A 17,395-nucleotide genomic window follows, 5' to 3' on the forward strand; every position below is an offset into this window, starting at 1 on the left:
TCTCTCAAGCATGGAGAAAATAAAAAAACAAAAAACAACAAAAAAAAAACCACAACAACATCAACAAAGAAAAAACCATATCATTTATGTGGTAGATCAAACAAAATGTTGGTTGCCCATTTTATTGCAGAATTTCATATCCTCATAGGCTGGAGAATCTCTGGGATTCTGTTATCCCAAGATTATCTGAAACAAGTTGTGAGCTTTCTCCTATCAGTAGATATTTGCCTATCTCAAGTGTAAAGGTTGTTTTTTGTTGTTTTTTTTTTGTTTTGTTTTTGTTTTTTTTTGTTGTTGTTGTTTTGTTTTGTTTTGTTTTCCCCACTGATTAGAGCATTTTGATCACAATATTAGATGTCATTTGTTGCAGTTTTGTCATTTTCTTGCTGGTATTCCACATCACAACATCATAAAAATGATGCTAGTTAAAGAGTTAAGGTTTTGGTTCTGTTTACTTCCTTTTATGGACATTTTTGGTCTTCGGATGGGAGGGGCTGCATTCCTGGAGGACCTCGTGGGCAGAGGAAGAAAGGCAGAGCTCTGGACCAGACTTTAGGCTTTCACTCCCTCTGGCCCTTTCAGTTCATGGTGGAGGAAAGCAGGTGCTTCCCTAGCAATATTATGGTTGACTTGCATCTTGGGTACTCCTGTCTCTCTCATTTTGTTTGATTTAGTTAAATTTAGTAAATTACTGTTCCTCATCAGATCATTGCCATTGTGTTTTCTCTTTCTTAAAACTGTAATCTCCTAGCTCTCTGCCCTTCCCCCTCTCCCACTCTCCTGGAGCATGTGGCCCGAAGCCTGCCTCTCTATAGGTGTAGGGCCAGAGCTAGCCAGATCATGCAGCAAACTGTTAGTACACATTCCTTTTTCTTGTTAGCTCTTTGTCTCTCCTTTTGGCCCAGGCCTGTGCCCCCTTATCCTGGACTCAAATAACTCCGTGACATCATTTCACTGTTTGTTTGTTTGTTTGTTTGTTTAATTAGGATCAATTTTCAGAAATTTATTATTACTTTTATGCAAAGTGAATAATACACTAACACTACTATTTTGTGCTGATATTTTGTCATCAGATGCAAATGAAATCTGTTCAGCAGATAGTGACAAATTCTGAAGACAGTGTTGCTACTACAACAAGCTACACTACACTGAAGTTTTCTATCATGGAGCTTGCATTATTAAGACATTATTTAAACCTGGCTGATTAAAAAATGATATAGGAATGGCTGCTCACAATCTGCTTTAAAACCCTGTAAATAATGTTAAAAGGAGATTTGTTGCATACAAAGATGTACTATAGAAAAAGGAAATTGTACTTAAGGAGGATTAGATAGCTCAGGAGGCTTATCAGAGAGTAAACAGGAGTCTTCTATCACTTACCTTTTAAATTCAGTCCTGTTAAGTACTGACTGAAAATCATTATTGTTTAAGTGACATCTAAAATGCATTTGGGTTTTAGCCCAGATCAAAACTGGAGAACATCCACATCATAAAAGGAAGAACTACAGACTTATTTAATCTGCATTCTTATTGACAACTTTCCCACATCTGACTTGAAAACTTAATATGCTTCAAGAGCTGACCTACAATTTTAGCTGAAAAAAAAAACCCAACCCAGTCTCTTATGTTAGAGTAAGCACAGGATGGCAGATCAGAGTGGGAAAATACTATTCATAAAGTACTGAACTAGCTTCGTACCTTATTCCTAGAGTTACTGGCTGAACATCTTTAATGATAACCAAAACAACTTAAAGTAAACCTAGGTTTTTTGAATATACCAGTATCAGTTAAGAAAAGCAAGGTCAAGAAATATGCCAGGTACAACTCTCTAGAACCTTAGTTTTATCTTTTAAGTTTTCAGGCTCAGCTAAGATTATGTCACATTCATCATAGCTGGATAAAACAATTTAAGTCTGATTATCTGCCATCTATAACGGTGGTATCATTCTGCCTTGATTACCTTTAAATTGACTTTGCACTGTTATAAATGAATAAATCAGGTGAAAAGTAATGACAGATTAGGCTCATCTTGCAAAGATATAAGGTATATGTTTTTGGTTTTTTTTTTCTTGAAAAAAATAAGAATAGCTAATTCATTGTTTTACAGAAAGTGATAAGAATGTTTTTTTTCTTTTATATAATTGTTTACTTTAATTTTTAGCACAATTCAGACTTATGAAAAGATTCATGTTATATTTCCAGACTGACACTAAGAGAATAGGAGTCTAAATAGGGTTTGAAAGTATACAAACACTTTACTGTCTATTAAAATAAAGCTGTGGTAATTCACAAAATACAGAGATTAACAATAATATTAATGAAAAGACATAGGTTTCAGCTGAAACTTACCGGTGCTATGTCTGTTTCCCAGAAGGATAAAATATACTACTCTTTCCTAGCATATTAAAGGGGAAAAAAAGTATATTAAAAAAGCATATTCAAAAAATCTAAATCTAGGAATACAATATCAGTGAAATAGAATTTGAAATAATTACTAAAATGTTTTTTTAAATTACTTTGTATTTTGTATAATTTAAAAAAAAACACAACAAAACCAAAAAAAACAAACAAACAAAAACATTTCAAATTTAAGAGCCAGTAGGTTTGTAAGTGTAAAATAAGTTTTAAAATGAGAAGGAAAATACTTCTACTAAGGAATAGAAGATACATTACATGCTACTATGAAAGCATACAAAAATTAAGAATTTTTTGGCTGTAAAATGTAGACCCTGTATTTTGTTTCATGAGTGCTTTAGCCTGCAATACCTACACCAGAGCAAGAATTTTACTAAACTGGTTGTGAGCATACAGCACATTTCTATCCCATAACTATTTTATGCCTTTCCAGAAGTAGCTTTCAGATTATTTCTGGAAATGTTCTATTATTACCAATTGATTACTAAAGCAGTGGCATCTGAGAAAAAAAACACACAGTCAATAGAAATTTCTTGTACTACATTGGAATAGTCTCTACTTAGAACTTTGTTTTACTTCACTTGATTTGAGTTGAATGCAAGTAAAAAATGGAGAAAATGATCAACATTAATGATCACAGAAATTGTACATTATCTGTTTAAACATATACACATTAATCGAAACCCAAGGTTTCAATTGTATTAACGCTACATTCCACATGAACTGTTCAGTAAAGGTTACTGAATTCTGTAGTGAACATTATCCCTTCTGAACCATTTACCTTACTTTATATTTGTCTTTACTGTTTTCTAATAGTGATTTCAAATACTCAGTCATCAAAATTTGGTGATTCATTGGGAAGGAAATGTAAATGTAGTGAGATTTCATTTAAAAGAGCTAGAGTTTACATGTCCTGTTCTAGATTTCACATCTTAATTTTCCCTCGTCCATCATTAGATATAGCAAGAAAACACTGCACAATTTAGTAAGGAAAACCTATTTAAGTTATCATCAGCATCCCCAATATCTGTAATCGCTGTAGTAACATTATGCATTTTTCTTCTGTTTTCTTTAGTGAATAGTTTCTTGGTTCCTCCCGACTAATTCTTAGAAGTTATGTCTGATTTGTTTTCAAAATATAAATCAACTTTAGCCAATAGTTTCTTTCCTCTTTTCTTGAACATCTCAGAGAATCACAGAATCGTTAAAGGTTGGAACAGACCTCTGGTCCAGCACCTCACTCAGACTGGTTGACCAGGCCCATGTCCAGACAGCATTTGAATATCTCCAAGGTAGAGAGGACTTTACGTTCTCTCTGGGCAACTTGTGCCAGGGCTCCATGATCCTCATGTTAAATAAATGTTTTTGATTTTCTGATGGAACCTCCTGTGCTACAGTACCCATTTTTCCTGTCAGCAGGCACTGAGAAGAACCTGTCTTTGTTTTCCTTGCGCATTCCTTCAGGCATTTGTAGATACTGATGAAATCCCCCTGAGCCTTCTATTCCCTGTGTTGAATAGTCCCAGTACTTTCAGCTTTTCCTCACAGGAGCGATGCTCCAATCCTGTAAATCACCTTTGCAGATCACTGCTAGACTTTCTTCAGTAGCTCTATCATTTCTTTTGTACTGGAGAGATATGGGGTTACACTCATAACACAGAATTTTACTGAACTTTTTAAGATATTTCAACTGCAAGCTTGTATTAAGATCCCAGTCCTCTTATTCTAAATAAGTAACATCAGTTGGCAATTTATTTTTTTTTTTTATTTTTTGTTTTGCATCTTGGCATAACTAGATTCTAATACACAATAAAGGAATACAGCAGAGAAGCAGTTAAGTTTTTTTCAGCTTGCATGGCATTCTCCTAATGAAGGCATCCAGCATAGTTACCTTACAGAAACCTAGCTTGTGCAGGGCTACAATTTCTAAGATATTTTTACACTTCAGACATTTGGTTTTCATTGTTCCACAAAGAACTAAAAACTGGTTAGTAGGCTTATTACTATAAACAGAGAAATAAACAGCTGTTTCTGAAAGTGGTGTTGAACTAGTCTATCTGCATGCAGCTTGCATACAAGTTTACAGAGGGCTTCAGAACTCTTCACAGTGTTTTCTGTATGAAATTAGTGTTATGTAATTTAGAGCAAAAAAAATTTCTGAAAATATCAACTTATTTTCCTATGCTGAATCAGAAATGAAGGAATGAAAGAAGAGGGAGGAAAAGAAGGGTAACACTCTGTTCACTCATTCATTGTTTCTTTTTCCATTTTAGACTACAAGATTATTTTATCTTCTCTCAGTTGAATTATAATTAATAGCATTAATAAGGTTCTTAGCTTACGCTGAAACAAATTTAATGTTATTATCAAGAGAATAACTCTCTAAGGCATGTCACATACAGTGACATTATAACTGTATGCTTTAAACATTGAATTCTGTTAAACATGTATCAGTATGCAAAAATAGTTGAAATACACAGACCTAAAGCTTCTTCAAATACTTTTTACTTACTATTTTTGACATGGAGTATAATCATACTCTTCAATGTTGGTTTAACAAGTCACAAACATGAAACATTCAATAGAGTATTTTACTTATGCTGTATATCGCTTTTTCACCTCCTAGCATGGAAAATGTCTTTTAATTGAATTATTGCCTAAGTAGATAATTGAATTTAAATAAATAAACAAATAGAAAGGTTGAATTGTCTTTCACTTAGGATTCATAGTCAGAGTGGACTTCTCTATTTTACTCTTAGAAAATAAACTGTTCTTTCTCTTCCATATGACACAAAGTTTTCTTTCTGGTACTAATTGGTCTCTGAAATCAGGGACAATATTGAATTTGCATTTCATGGCCCAATTTGATATAAATTTTCCTTCACTATTACTTGACAACTGTAACATTGTCTTCTCCATTTTTTTCTTTTTCTTTTTTTTTTCTTTTCTTTTTTTTTTTTTTTTTTTTTTTTTTTTTTTTCTTTTTCCTTTTCTCTTTTAGTCATCCACAAAGAATTGATATTTCTCACTCAACAAATTGTACACTGGAAATGTCTTTAAGAAATGAATTGTAGTTGGTGATAGTCTTCCTGGAAAGTGTCAAATATTTTTGCTGATATACTATAATCATGTTTTCCATACATTCGTTATTTATTTATTATGCTTGTACTGTCTTTAATTGAAGGATAGAGTAGCATATTGCTCTATGTGGCATAATTTATTCTCATTTATTTTGCAAATCACATTACTCTGTGCATAAAAATTAAATTCTGTTTAAAAAATAATAATACAATGCTCTGCAGAAAGCTAATAGTTTCCATTTATTTCAGTTTCCAGATAACTCTTTGATTTTTCTACTAATGTATTAAGAAGCATTCCAGGAAATCACTGGTTACTAGCATGAATAGTATAGTGAATAAATGTACCTTGTGTGGTATAGTTGATTCATTAAGACTGGAATTTTTCAGTGGAAATTAATGGAAATAAGTAAGTGCTCTCATCAATTTAAAAATAATAATAATAAAAAAAAAAAAAGCAAGAAAAACACACACACAAAAAAAAGACTATATTATTCCTTCGATCACTTTTAGAAGAGGAGTTGCTGCTGAAGACGTAAACACCAAATACCCAGATCCTTAGCTGACAAAATTTGACAAAATTTGACGTTTGTACACTAGTTTAAACTAGCCAAGGATCTGTTTCATAACTGATATAGTCCTGTCAGATCGGATACTCCTAGAATAAAGGACAATGCTAGAAGAAACTCATTTCTCTTCTCTTGAGTTTTCCCAAAATTCCTATGCTACCACTGCTAGATTTTTATATCTGATTTATCTCAATCATTTAAAATCATATTTTGGTGTCCTGCAGTTTGAAACAGTTTGGGTGAAACTAAAAGCCTGTGGTTATTCTGTCTTTCAATCTGTTATCACCTCTGCATCAGACAGTCTGAAACAGCACACGGCAGCTGCCTAGGTTTCCAATGTGCTCAAATTCCAGAGCCACTCTACTGAAGGAGGCAGCAAAACCCAAAGACAGAAAATGGTCAATTAGGCTAGAACATCCTTGCTAATATGGAATAGAAAAATAGAAAAATCAAATCCAGACAGTAAAACAAGCTAATGATCAGCAGTTTACCAAAGCAGTAACACAAACAGAAATTACAGGACTCGTGAATACCTTTATCCATTGCAAGAAGTTGATTTACTAAATACAGGTTGGCACTGACAGAAGTCATAAATGATTCAGGATGCAATACATACTGAATTAAATCCTCTTTCTTTACAGAAGAGACATACATAAGAACTTTTTTTTCTACGTAATCCATTTAGCCCACATACTGAAAGCCATTCCTTCCAAATACATACAATTTCATAGAATCACAGAATAACCCGGGTAGGAAGAGACCTCGAGGATCATGAATCTTCAACCCTCTTACCATAGGCAGGGCCACCAACCATATTTAATACTAGACCAGGCTCATAAGGTTTATGCCATATTGTTTATTTCTGCAAGTATTGCACTAAATAAACTACAAATGAGTAAACATGTTTAGTGAGAAAACCAAATTGTTTTTGGTTCTATCACTTCTGCAACTAGAATTCTTGATGCAAAAGATGCAAAAGAACATACACAAGGTTTATCCACCTTGCGTCATTTAAAAATACAAGGGCTGCTCCAAAATCAGTACCTCCTAATCTATTATGTTGGCCCATGTCAGAGGCAGATGGGGGCATGGCAATAAAGGTTAATCCTTCACACCAATATTCAATGGCACCCATTCACATTAGTCAATGCTTGCTGGACATTTATGGAGACCAAACAGTGGATGTGAGCACTGGGAGGTGGAGGGTGGTGCATTTCAGCAGTGGCTACAGCTACATGAAAGATTAGCCACATTCTAGGTGGCCATGCAGATTTTTAAAAGCATTGCATGAACATGGCTCTTGTTCATAACTGGCAAAAATGCATAGCTAAAAGTGGCTTGTAGATGAGAATTTGCTCTATCAAGTAGAGCTATTTTACTCTTTGTATCTGTTGTAGTTTCCATGAAAATAAATAGGAGACATTACTTTCAGAGCAGTCTACATACATATGCACCAAAGTTAAATTCATCAATAAGGAAACACCATTTTTGTGAAGAAAGTCCACTGATGTACCATTATAGTCAAAGAAGAGAGTAGGTATTTGTAAGACATAAATTTGATCAGATGGTAATTTTCATTTTTACCTGTTTTTCTCCCTATTAGGAGCAATTAATGTGTAATAGGCTACAGATATCTAAATTGCAGAATTCTATGTTTGATGGACATGCATGAATTACCTTCACTGATACTAAATTCAGATCAACATACCTACACTCCAGTCCATTTCCTCTACTGCATCTCCATATAATCCATGCCTGCTTTTTCCTCTGAACATTTTTGAAGCATATAGAGCAGTATGGACATGAAGATAAGACAGGACAAGAAGAAATGGTGCATTATGGTTCCTGTGGAAAAAGCAAAACAAAACAAATAACTACAACAAAAAACCTAGATTTTGTCTGTTTTATTAAAAAAAATAAATAAATAAAATCAAAGCGGAATTGTTTTGGCAGTAGAGTTAAAAAAAAAAAAAAAAAAAAAAGGCAAAATGAATACAAAATAGGATCCTGAAAAATCCTGAACACACAACAAACACACAGACAGTACAAATTTCAGTTAAGTTAAAAACAAAAACAAAATTCAGTCAATTACTGTTTGCTATATTTGTAGCAAGGGATTTAAAGCCAGGTATTTAGCAGGTTCTGGCTGCAAGAATCAGCTAGTTTTAGAAGTAGATGTTTAAGAGCCCTAATGCAACTGCTGCTCAGAAACACACCCATTAGGAAAATACATGTATGTATGTATCACTTTTATATGTCACTTTCTTCAACAAGGTTGTATGGAAGGTAATCAACTAACTAGATAATTATAAGAACCTGGGCCAATACCATAATATCAGACTGTCAAACCAAGTATGCTAGCACTTTTTCCTTTATCTTCTCCTGTCATTTAATGAGGTGTTTCTGTGCATGTGATCAGCATGTAACACCAGAAATACATTGCATTTTTATACACTTCATCAAGGCATAAATAATTTTAAAATACATATTAATATAAAAAAAAAGTTCTCCTCTCACAGTAATAAAGTCTGCATTGTTTTAATTCTATTTCTTGAACTGAGAGGAAAGAGTGCAATAAACAGACTGTAAATTTTGCTGTTCGTGTGATATGTCAACACAATATTTATGATCAGTTCCAGCAGGCTGCGAAATAAAAGCTCAAATAAGAACATTTCCTTATGTCTTATTTATAGAACTTTACTTAAAAGTTAAAAAAAAAAAAACAAAAAACCAGTACTTGCTGAATTTAGTACTATATGCTCTAACAATATTTGTAATATATTAAACATGCTGTAAATTTCAGCTGAATCAGAAGAGCTCTAGCCAGAGAACTTCACTCACCTTAAGACACTCAGCTAATTATAGAGCATTTGGGGGGTTATTTACTGTATTTTCCCTTGCCACTTATGTAGTGGTTAATATATATGATTCACATCAACACTGAAGGAAAACTATATATTTCCTCATGCAGTTAATTCATCCATCTTTTAAAGGGATGGAGGAACAATTCAGATAAGCACATGCAAATTGTTCATTTTAAAATATATATGTTATGATCCATCAAAAAAGTATTTTCATAAAAGATAGTCATATGACAACAGTATTCTACTAACAAGAAAAATTAACAAATATAGTATATTTTGATCTATTTATCTTCTCTGATTGCATCTGTTCTGGAAGAAGTTGCATGATTAAACTTTCTTATTGACACAGGCAGCAATGAATAATCATAAAAAGGGAAAATTTTACCTAGATTACTCAATGCATAACAGTGTTTCAGACTGGAAAGTTTTCTCCATAAATACATCTCCTTTTTTAAAAAAGTGTTCATGTAATAACAAAATAAATAGAACATTTATCATGTGGGAAATTGAAAAGGAATATTTGAATTCCCTTCAGATAATTTTTCATATATTCCTTATGATCTCAGTACTGATAAGCATATTATAAAGTAGAGATTCCCAAAAATAAAATGATAATATTTCTCTTAAAAAATATATTTTCCATGAAGTTTGTATTTATTGTTATTTGATAGGTCATATATGTGAGAAGCTTTCACTACTGTAGCAAAAATAATATAGAAAGCTTCTGAGTCAATTAAAAAGACTGAAAATGTCAGCATCTCAAGTAAAAAAGATGTATACTGATAAATTTAATATTTAATATCTATCTTAATCTAACACTGACCCTTCACTAAAAACATTTCTATAAGGCAGCTGTTTCTGTTTTTTTGTTTGTTTGTTTGTTTTTTGTTTGTTTTGTTTGTTTGTTTGTTTTTGTTTTTACAATCTGAATTCTTTTATTGCATCTGAATCTTCAGCTTTTTCCTTGATCACAGTTCACTGAATTGAGAGCAATGCATAAATGTTTGGGTGGAATACAACAAAACATATACTTTTTACTTGTAACAGTGCAGGCATGATTTACTTTTCATGCAGTTTTACAGACTGTGCTTGTAAATGCATATCTGTATAGCTAAAGTACATTATTTCCAAGACACAGCAATTCTTTTCTTTAATGGAACTGATATAAAAATCAAACTTTCATAAAAGGCATCCAATCAATGACTGACATAGAGGGGCACTAAATCATTCTCTCCTTTGCAACCCAAATTGACAGGTTCTGATTGACAGCTCACTGTCAGCTGGAGAAGTGTCTCACCTATTAATATCCTATAAAAGATCACAGGCAGCTATTTATCTCCTGCCAACACTCCTTGAGGAGAATCATAAAAGACTACTTTTTAATATGACCTTGAAAGTGGAATGAAAATATCAGTTAGTAGGTAGGAGAGAAATTTGACAATAACAACTTCATTCTCCTGAATCACTTCAGTAAACAGCTCCTTCAAAGATGTATCATCACTACCTTTTACACACTTCAAACACAGGGAATGTCAGCTTCTAAAGAGCTGAGGTTCACTCACCCAAATCTAGAAGGCAATTTTTATTCTAACACAAATCATATTCTTTTCAGTCTACTGAGTAGCAAGAGAAATTACATGGATCCAACATACGACATTCCTTACTGTACACTTAACTGACACTGAAAACATCTAAATACATCACATTGCTGGTAGCACCTCTGCACTATATAGTATTTAATTCTGCTCATTTACTGTGAGGAGTCTTTATGTTTTTCAAATACTTAGTTCAGGCTTGAGCTGTAAAAATAAAACACAAAAAAACCAAACAGCTTTAATCTGAGGTCACCCTTCACCTAACAGGTCCTTAATTCTTTTTTATTGTTATTTTGTTTCGAGTATTCACTGAACTAAATGCTCCTTGGGTACTCCTTTCTGTCTTCCCAAACACTGATGTTCATCCTAAACCACTGTGGTAGAACAATAGGCAAGGTTTAGTATTTGTAGGCCTGTGGCTGTCAAATCAGAGGGACATTTTCTGCACAATTTAATTCTGGAAACTAAGTGGAAACATGACATGGGCTTAGTTTTACTTGCCCACAATAAACTCTGTATTAATCTTTAATGTGCTGAACAGGTACTACCTTTCTGAACAGGTTTTCTGTTAATGTAAAATTGTCCTCAAATTTCATCCTAAAGTACACTTTTAAGCATTCATAGCAGCTATGAAAGTAGATATACCTAGCTTTGCTTGAAAATCATAGGATGAATGGCTTTGGATTGTAAGAGACATTAAAGTTTAACCAGTTTCACTTCCACAGCTATGAGCAGGGTTGCCACCCAGATCAGGCTGCTCAGTGCCCCATCTAACCTGGCCTTGAACACCTTGAGGGATGGGTCATTCTTAATTTCTTTGGACAACTAGTGCCCATGCCACACCACTCTCTGAGTAAAAACTGAACAGCTCATCTAAATTGCATCTCTTTTGGCAAAAAAACATTCTCCTTTTTCCTATCACTATCAGACCATGTAAAAAGTCAATTTCCACCTTGTTTATAAGCTCCTTTTAAGTACTGAAAGGTCAAAATGAGGTCTCCCCAGAGATTTCGGATCTCCAGGCTGAACAAGCTCAGCTCCATCTGCCATTCTTCAAGGGAGAAGTTCTCCAGACCTCTAATAATTTCATTGCCCTCCTCAGGAACTGCTCCAACAGCTCCATGTCTTTCTTACACTTCATGTCTTCTGCACTAGATGAACACTGTGCTTTATTAAAATGTGGTTGAGTTCTGAGCTCTAAATTCAGTACAACACGCCAAGTGCCTAATATTAACACCTAGTGACACATGGAAAAATTCCAAACAAGACTGCTAGAGTAGATGAAAATAAATCTAGATACGTGACAGTCTTTCAAGCACTGAAATAGAATAGATAAACAGTTAAAAAAAAATAAAATTACCTACTAGCACAAATTTTGAACATTATGGCTATGTAATCTATGACTGGAGGAAAAAAAAAAAAAGTGCATGAAAATTTCTCAATATCATCTTTACTATAAAAACAAAATTTCACCCTTATTTGAAAAACAAAATGCTGTTAATTGTAATCAGCTATCTGAATTGTTAAGAGAGTTTCTGTTTGACACAGAGTGATACTTTTGTCTTACTAGTCGCTAAGATGTTAAAAAAAGGCCTGACATTTTCTTACTTGGATTGTCTGTGCAGCTGATTATCTATTAAAGGATATGCTGAAAAAACATGAGCGACAACCACATTGAACTTGAAATAATTAGCATCCATTTGACTTTCAGATATACTGTAATGTCTAGAGAGCATTCTGTTATGTTTAAAATATGTACGTGCACTTGCTCTTGGGTAAAAGTTAGAATTAACATACAGTGAGCTGACCTGTCCACTTATAATGAGAGTGAGCACTTGCATACTTCAGATCCGTCACATGGAATTGTATATATTCTTCTGCAGTGTCATTTCTGAGTGTTCAATATTGTATTTACTCTCTTTCTCTCTACCTATGAGCAAATTAAAAGAATAATAAACATATACTGGACTGAGGAAGAAAAAATACTATATCAGCTTTCTAAAAAACAGAGTGAAGAAGAGTAAGTATAGCAATGCATAGCTATTCTGTGAGGAAACTCTAAGGATTAAAAACTATCAAAATTAATGAATATATATATATTAAGAAGTCATAAAGCTGTCAGCATGGTAGAAATAATTAGGGAAGAAAACAATATCAAGAAAATCCATTGCCTGAACTCTGAAGAACTTACAAAGACAGAAAATAAGCGTAATAAACTTACATAGATAAAATATCTATTCTGTGTTGTGTATTGTCTTTGTTATGCATATAACTACATATATATATATATATATATACACACATGTATAAAATTTCATATGTACATATATATGTGAAATTAATAACCTACAGAGAAACTACTACTACTGCTGAAGATTGGAACTTCACTATATATTCACTGTGATGATAATTAGCCAAATAAAATACGTATAATAGCTAGTGAGTATTAGTTGGATGACAGAATATATTAAGAATCAGTTAAGCTAAAAGATAATTTTGCAAATTCACTGTTATTTGAACCCTGCTATACTTGTGTGTAGATTACTGTTGTAGACAACTGAGTTAGATACTTATCGAAACAAAGAAGACCTGTGTAATAAATTAAGTATATAGTCACTTTCACTTGTGTGGCTAAGAGAGGACTGCTCCGTAAAAAAAAAAAAAAAAAAAAAAAAAAAAGCTATGAAGCAGATATGTCTACCAAAAATCTGCAGTCCTTCATTTTTGATTGTTAGATGTCTGTCAGCTGTTAAATCCCGTTTGTTTCTTGATTGCCATTCCCCTACAAATGGCCAGTCAGTAGATAAGTCACAAAAGCAATGGTCTATGGATGCACTTACATAATGTCAGAACTACTGTGTCAAAGCAAATATTGATTTTGTTGCTCACAATATTATATGGGGCAGACCAGTTCAGTGTATATTAATCAAATCACACTTTTCCCCTGGAGCAAGTTTTATGGCCATATACTTAAATATGAAATCACTGCAGGGCACAATTAAGATTGCTTGGGTGCTCTAATGGGATCTCAATACCTTAATATGTTTGGATATACATATTTTTTAATTTAGCACTGACTCTAAAATGTCTGGGTTATAATTCTCAATATAATTGCAGAATTCCTGTAATGAACTTTATTGTAAATTACTAATATATGCTATTAACCTTCACTTCAATTTTAAATAACTGTAGTCCAGAAATGACTCTCAGAAGGGGGCCAAGTGCTAGCTGATGTAAAGCCTCAACCTCCAGCTGAGTCAACAGAGCTGTGCTGACACAGATCATATTTTGTTTAGCCAGCTATAAACACTGACTAAGTTGTGTTTTGTGTGCATTATGAGAATGAATAAATAGTGTTACCACTTTTCTAGCTTTCTTTCTCAATCTTGAGATCACTGTTTTGGAACTATAATTTTACTGACAGTATGTTGAAATCAATGCATAATTCAGAGAAGTCCAAAACTCTGTGAATTACTACAGCAAAGTAATACACTTATACAAAAAGGCAGAATCTCCCTACATATAGTTTGTCTAATCAAGAGATATTTTAAACCACCAAAACCTTGGTCACTAAGCAAATAAACTCTCAAAAACTTCCAAAAGTGTGTGCATGTGTTCGTGTTTTCAATTATAATAAACAAGTATTACACTGTTAAACTAGTTAGAATCCAAATGAGAAAATATATTTATTTAGCACCATTAACAAGACAAAATAATGATGCTTTCATTTAATTTGATTTACTCATGAGAGTTAGTTATAGAAATCTGATTTAAGAGACATTTTCTTTTGGTATTGTGAGTAGAGTTGTTCAACTCAAATAATTATGACTGAAATGACAGAAAAACTGCAGTAGATCAAGATTTTATATGGGCATTGTTATTTTGCTAACAGTGTTGCTTACTACCATGACCAGTCACTAAGCTTAGAAAAATTAGCCCTTGATTTTTTGGTTTAACTTTGCATTCTGCAAATGCAGAATGTGAATGTATTCATAATCACTACTGGGTGAACAGTTTTCATCATTTAATGCATGCACCAAAACAATGATGAAGAGCAATTTCTCATTCCAGAAAACTTACAAATTAGAACTCCACATCTTGCTTTCATACAACTAAGTCACATTACAAAATACTTTTCATATTTTTGGTTACCTGAAATTCCAAATAATGAAAGTTCTAAAAGGAGTTAGAAGTTTAATGTATTTATTCTTAAGCATTTTTATTCTGAAATAAGTAAACATAAAAAGTTTGCAATTTTTATTGAGAAAATAAAGACATACTCTCGGAAAATAAATAAATAAATAAATAAATAAATAAATAAATAAAAAATCATAGAGATTAAGATGAAGCATAAAGTGATGGCTTTCCTCTACACATACATACTCTGTTGTAGAACTGTCACTTGACAGTGATTAACTTTAGTCATGCTTTAAAGAAAAAAGTGGTAATCTACTTTTTAGGAAGGAATGTCATTGAAAATTGCCATCATTAACTCAAACCACAGCTGGATACCTACCTTTCTATAAATCGTACAGCTTCTGTTGTCAGTCTCTGAGTAAGATTCTCATAGGACAATGGCTGCTGGATTATCTGATGGTCCCTCATTAAAAAGCAGTTCAGGTGTCGGAAATTATAAAAGAAAAAAATCAAAACTGCAAGTGAAATAGAGATGATTAACAGACAGAGGCCCAGTGCTTGGAAGGGTACTTTGAAGAAGCCAATATAATGCACTACTGCCACTGAGACTACGGTGACTCCAAGGATTTGGATTAAAATGACAAGGTACCTCTGAACACCTTTTAAAAACACGCTTCCGTGGCCAGGCTTGCAGTCTCTAAGGTTGGTCACAGTAAGCCCATAAAAGTAATCAAATCCATGACTGAGGGGGTGGTGACAAAAGTCATTATTGCTTTCACAGTTCATCCCAAGATGCCACTTTCCTATAAAGAGAGGAGAACAGGGAGTATTTTTGTAGTTAAACAATCAAACCTACATTGAGCTATTCCAAATATAAAACTGTCGCTACCTGACTGATACTGCCCCTTTCCCTGCCCCAGCATTTATTGAGTGGATCCCTATTTTCTGTATAACTTTCTTTACACATTCATCAAATAATTTATTTCATATCTGTTCCTCTTTTTAGCTGGAAATAGTTGGGTACCGCTCTTGATGGAGACCATTAAATTTTGAATGGGCTAGCAGGTCACTGAAGAGCAACAGAGCTCTAACACATACTCAACTTTGAAAATGAAGCCTTTGTGCATGTGTAGTAAAGCAACAGAATAAAAATAATACTGGCTTGTAGTGGCTGCTGCTTTCTGAAGATGAAAGAATGAAGTTATAAAATACCTTATTGGGCAAATCACTCACATTCTATTACTTAAAGAAAAAAAAGAAAAAAAAAGGAACAGGAAATAAATACAGTAATGAAATTACTAAAGCATTTATTATTTAAATAATTACCAAGTCTCTGAAATTTCATTATCTCTCACTAAATATATATACATTTATATTTGTTTATTTTATATGGATGTATAAAAAGTAACTTGTAACTAGCTAATTGCCACAAAATACATCTTACACCAGTTTGTTTGAGTAGGAAATTATTCTAATTCTGAAGTAATGTTGGACACAGAAACAAAGAAATAGTAGAAATAGTGAATCTGATTTGCATTATAGTGATATAATCTATATTTGTGCTGATTAAGGTAAGTATTTAGATAAATCATTCTATGACTCAAAGATAACCCATTATCATATTCTTATGCATTGCTTAGCACCTTTCATAAATGGCAATTTATACTGCCAGGCCAAACCTAGATCAAAGAAATCTGAAATCTTTTGTTGTAAACATTTCTAGGTACAATTAGTAGAAAATACATGAAAGGAATAAAGCATATGTAGGAATGTCCCCTTTCTCTAACCATCACAGCAAAAGCCATTACATATCTGCAAGAGAGAATCCTGATTGCAGGCAGAGCACCTCCGACCTTTGGTAGAAATGATTGAGGAGAATGCAGTACAAAAGAGCACAAAGATGAGGATCAATTCTGATATTTTGAAACAATACATAGCACGCAGGTTTAGCATCATTACTTCTCCTTCATAAACAGCTAAACTAAGGTATGAAATGGGAATTGCATTTGTTGAAGTTCACGGATTAGCAGAAGTGGAGGAAAATACCATAGTAATCTTTAGTCTAATTTAATGTTCCAGATCTCCTACACATCATCATATCATATCATATAAATTTCAGCAGATTCTACCGAGCTTCTGGGTGAAATTTATGCTGTTAATTCTTAACGATGAGTTCCTTGGTAGCTTGAGACCTAGTTTTTTTCATTATCCTTCTGCCACAACTAAAATTTCTGCAGAACAAAAGCAATGAAATGAAAGACAAGTGGATGCCAGAAAGAAGTCCAATACAGCTAAAAATATTCATTTGGAACTCAGATTTCAAAACTTGGAATGCTGGGTAGGCATGTTTTCCCTTATATCTTCCTCAGGCAGCTGAAAAGAGAGCAATCTGAAGGTTGAATTGTATGTGCAGATGTATTTTGTTTGTATCATTTTCTGATCCGCAGAAAAAAGGTAAATGCAGAAAGGTAAACAAAATGCAGATCAAGAAGCAAATAAAAATATTTTATGTGCTCAAATAAATATATTTATATGAAATACATAGTAATAATGATAATATGAAGTATCTGTGCATATGTCATCAATACTGTAAGATTTTCATAACATCATGGATTCATAGACTCACAAGGTTGGATGGATCACCTAGTCCAACTGTCCCGCTATCACCATTACTACCCAGGAAGCTATTAAACCATATCTCATTGCAACTCATCCAGATGCCTCTTGAACATTGCCAG

The 17,395-nt window shown here is 33.2% G+C and overlaps 2 protein-coding genes and 1 long non-coding RNA gene across 16 annotated transcripts in view; 1 reads left to right on the forward strand and 2 right to left on the reverse strand.

Annotated features, from left to right (window-relative positions):
- The window catches only part of LOC107306151 (rho GTPase-activating protein 32-like), a 670,538-nt gene that overhangs the window by 299,382 nt on the left and 353,761 nt on the right, over positions 1-17,395 (reverse strand). The window lies entirely within an intron of this gene.
- LOC116652501 overlaps positions 1-17,395 on the forward strand; it is a 659,218-nt gene that overhangs the window by 296,105 nt on the left and 345,718 nt on the right. The gene's annotated exons all lie outside the window — the stretch shown is intronic.
- STS (steroid sulfatase) overlaps positions 1-17,395 on the reverse strand; it is a 97,543-nt gene that overhangs the window by 52,104 nt on the left and 28,044 nt on the right. For 7 of the 8 annotated variants that reach the window (XM_015848904.2, XM_015848896.2, XM_015848871.2 and 4 more), the window contains 2 exons: positions 15,037-15,460; positions 7,770-7,906 (listed from right to left, as the gene is read on the reverse strand). In XM_015848904.2, the coding sequence (XP_015704390.1) occupies positions 7,770-7,906; positions 15,037-15,460 (561 nt within the window). The remainder of the gene's footprint in view (positions 1-7,769; positions 7,907-15,036; positions 15,461-17,395) is intronic. The other variant, XM_015848910.2, reaches the window with a different exon arrangement.

This window comes from Coturnix japonica, chromosome 1 (genome assembly GCF_001577835.2).
Source record: "Coturnix japonica isolate 7356 chromosome 1, Coturnix japonica 2.1, whole genome shotgun sequence".
Lineage (NCBI taxonomy): Eukaryota > Metazoa > Chordata > Aves > Galliformes > Phasianidae > Coturnix > Coturnix japonica.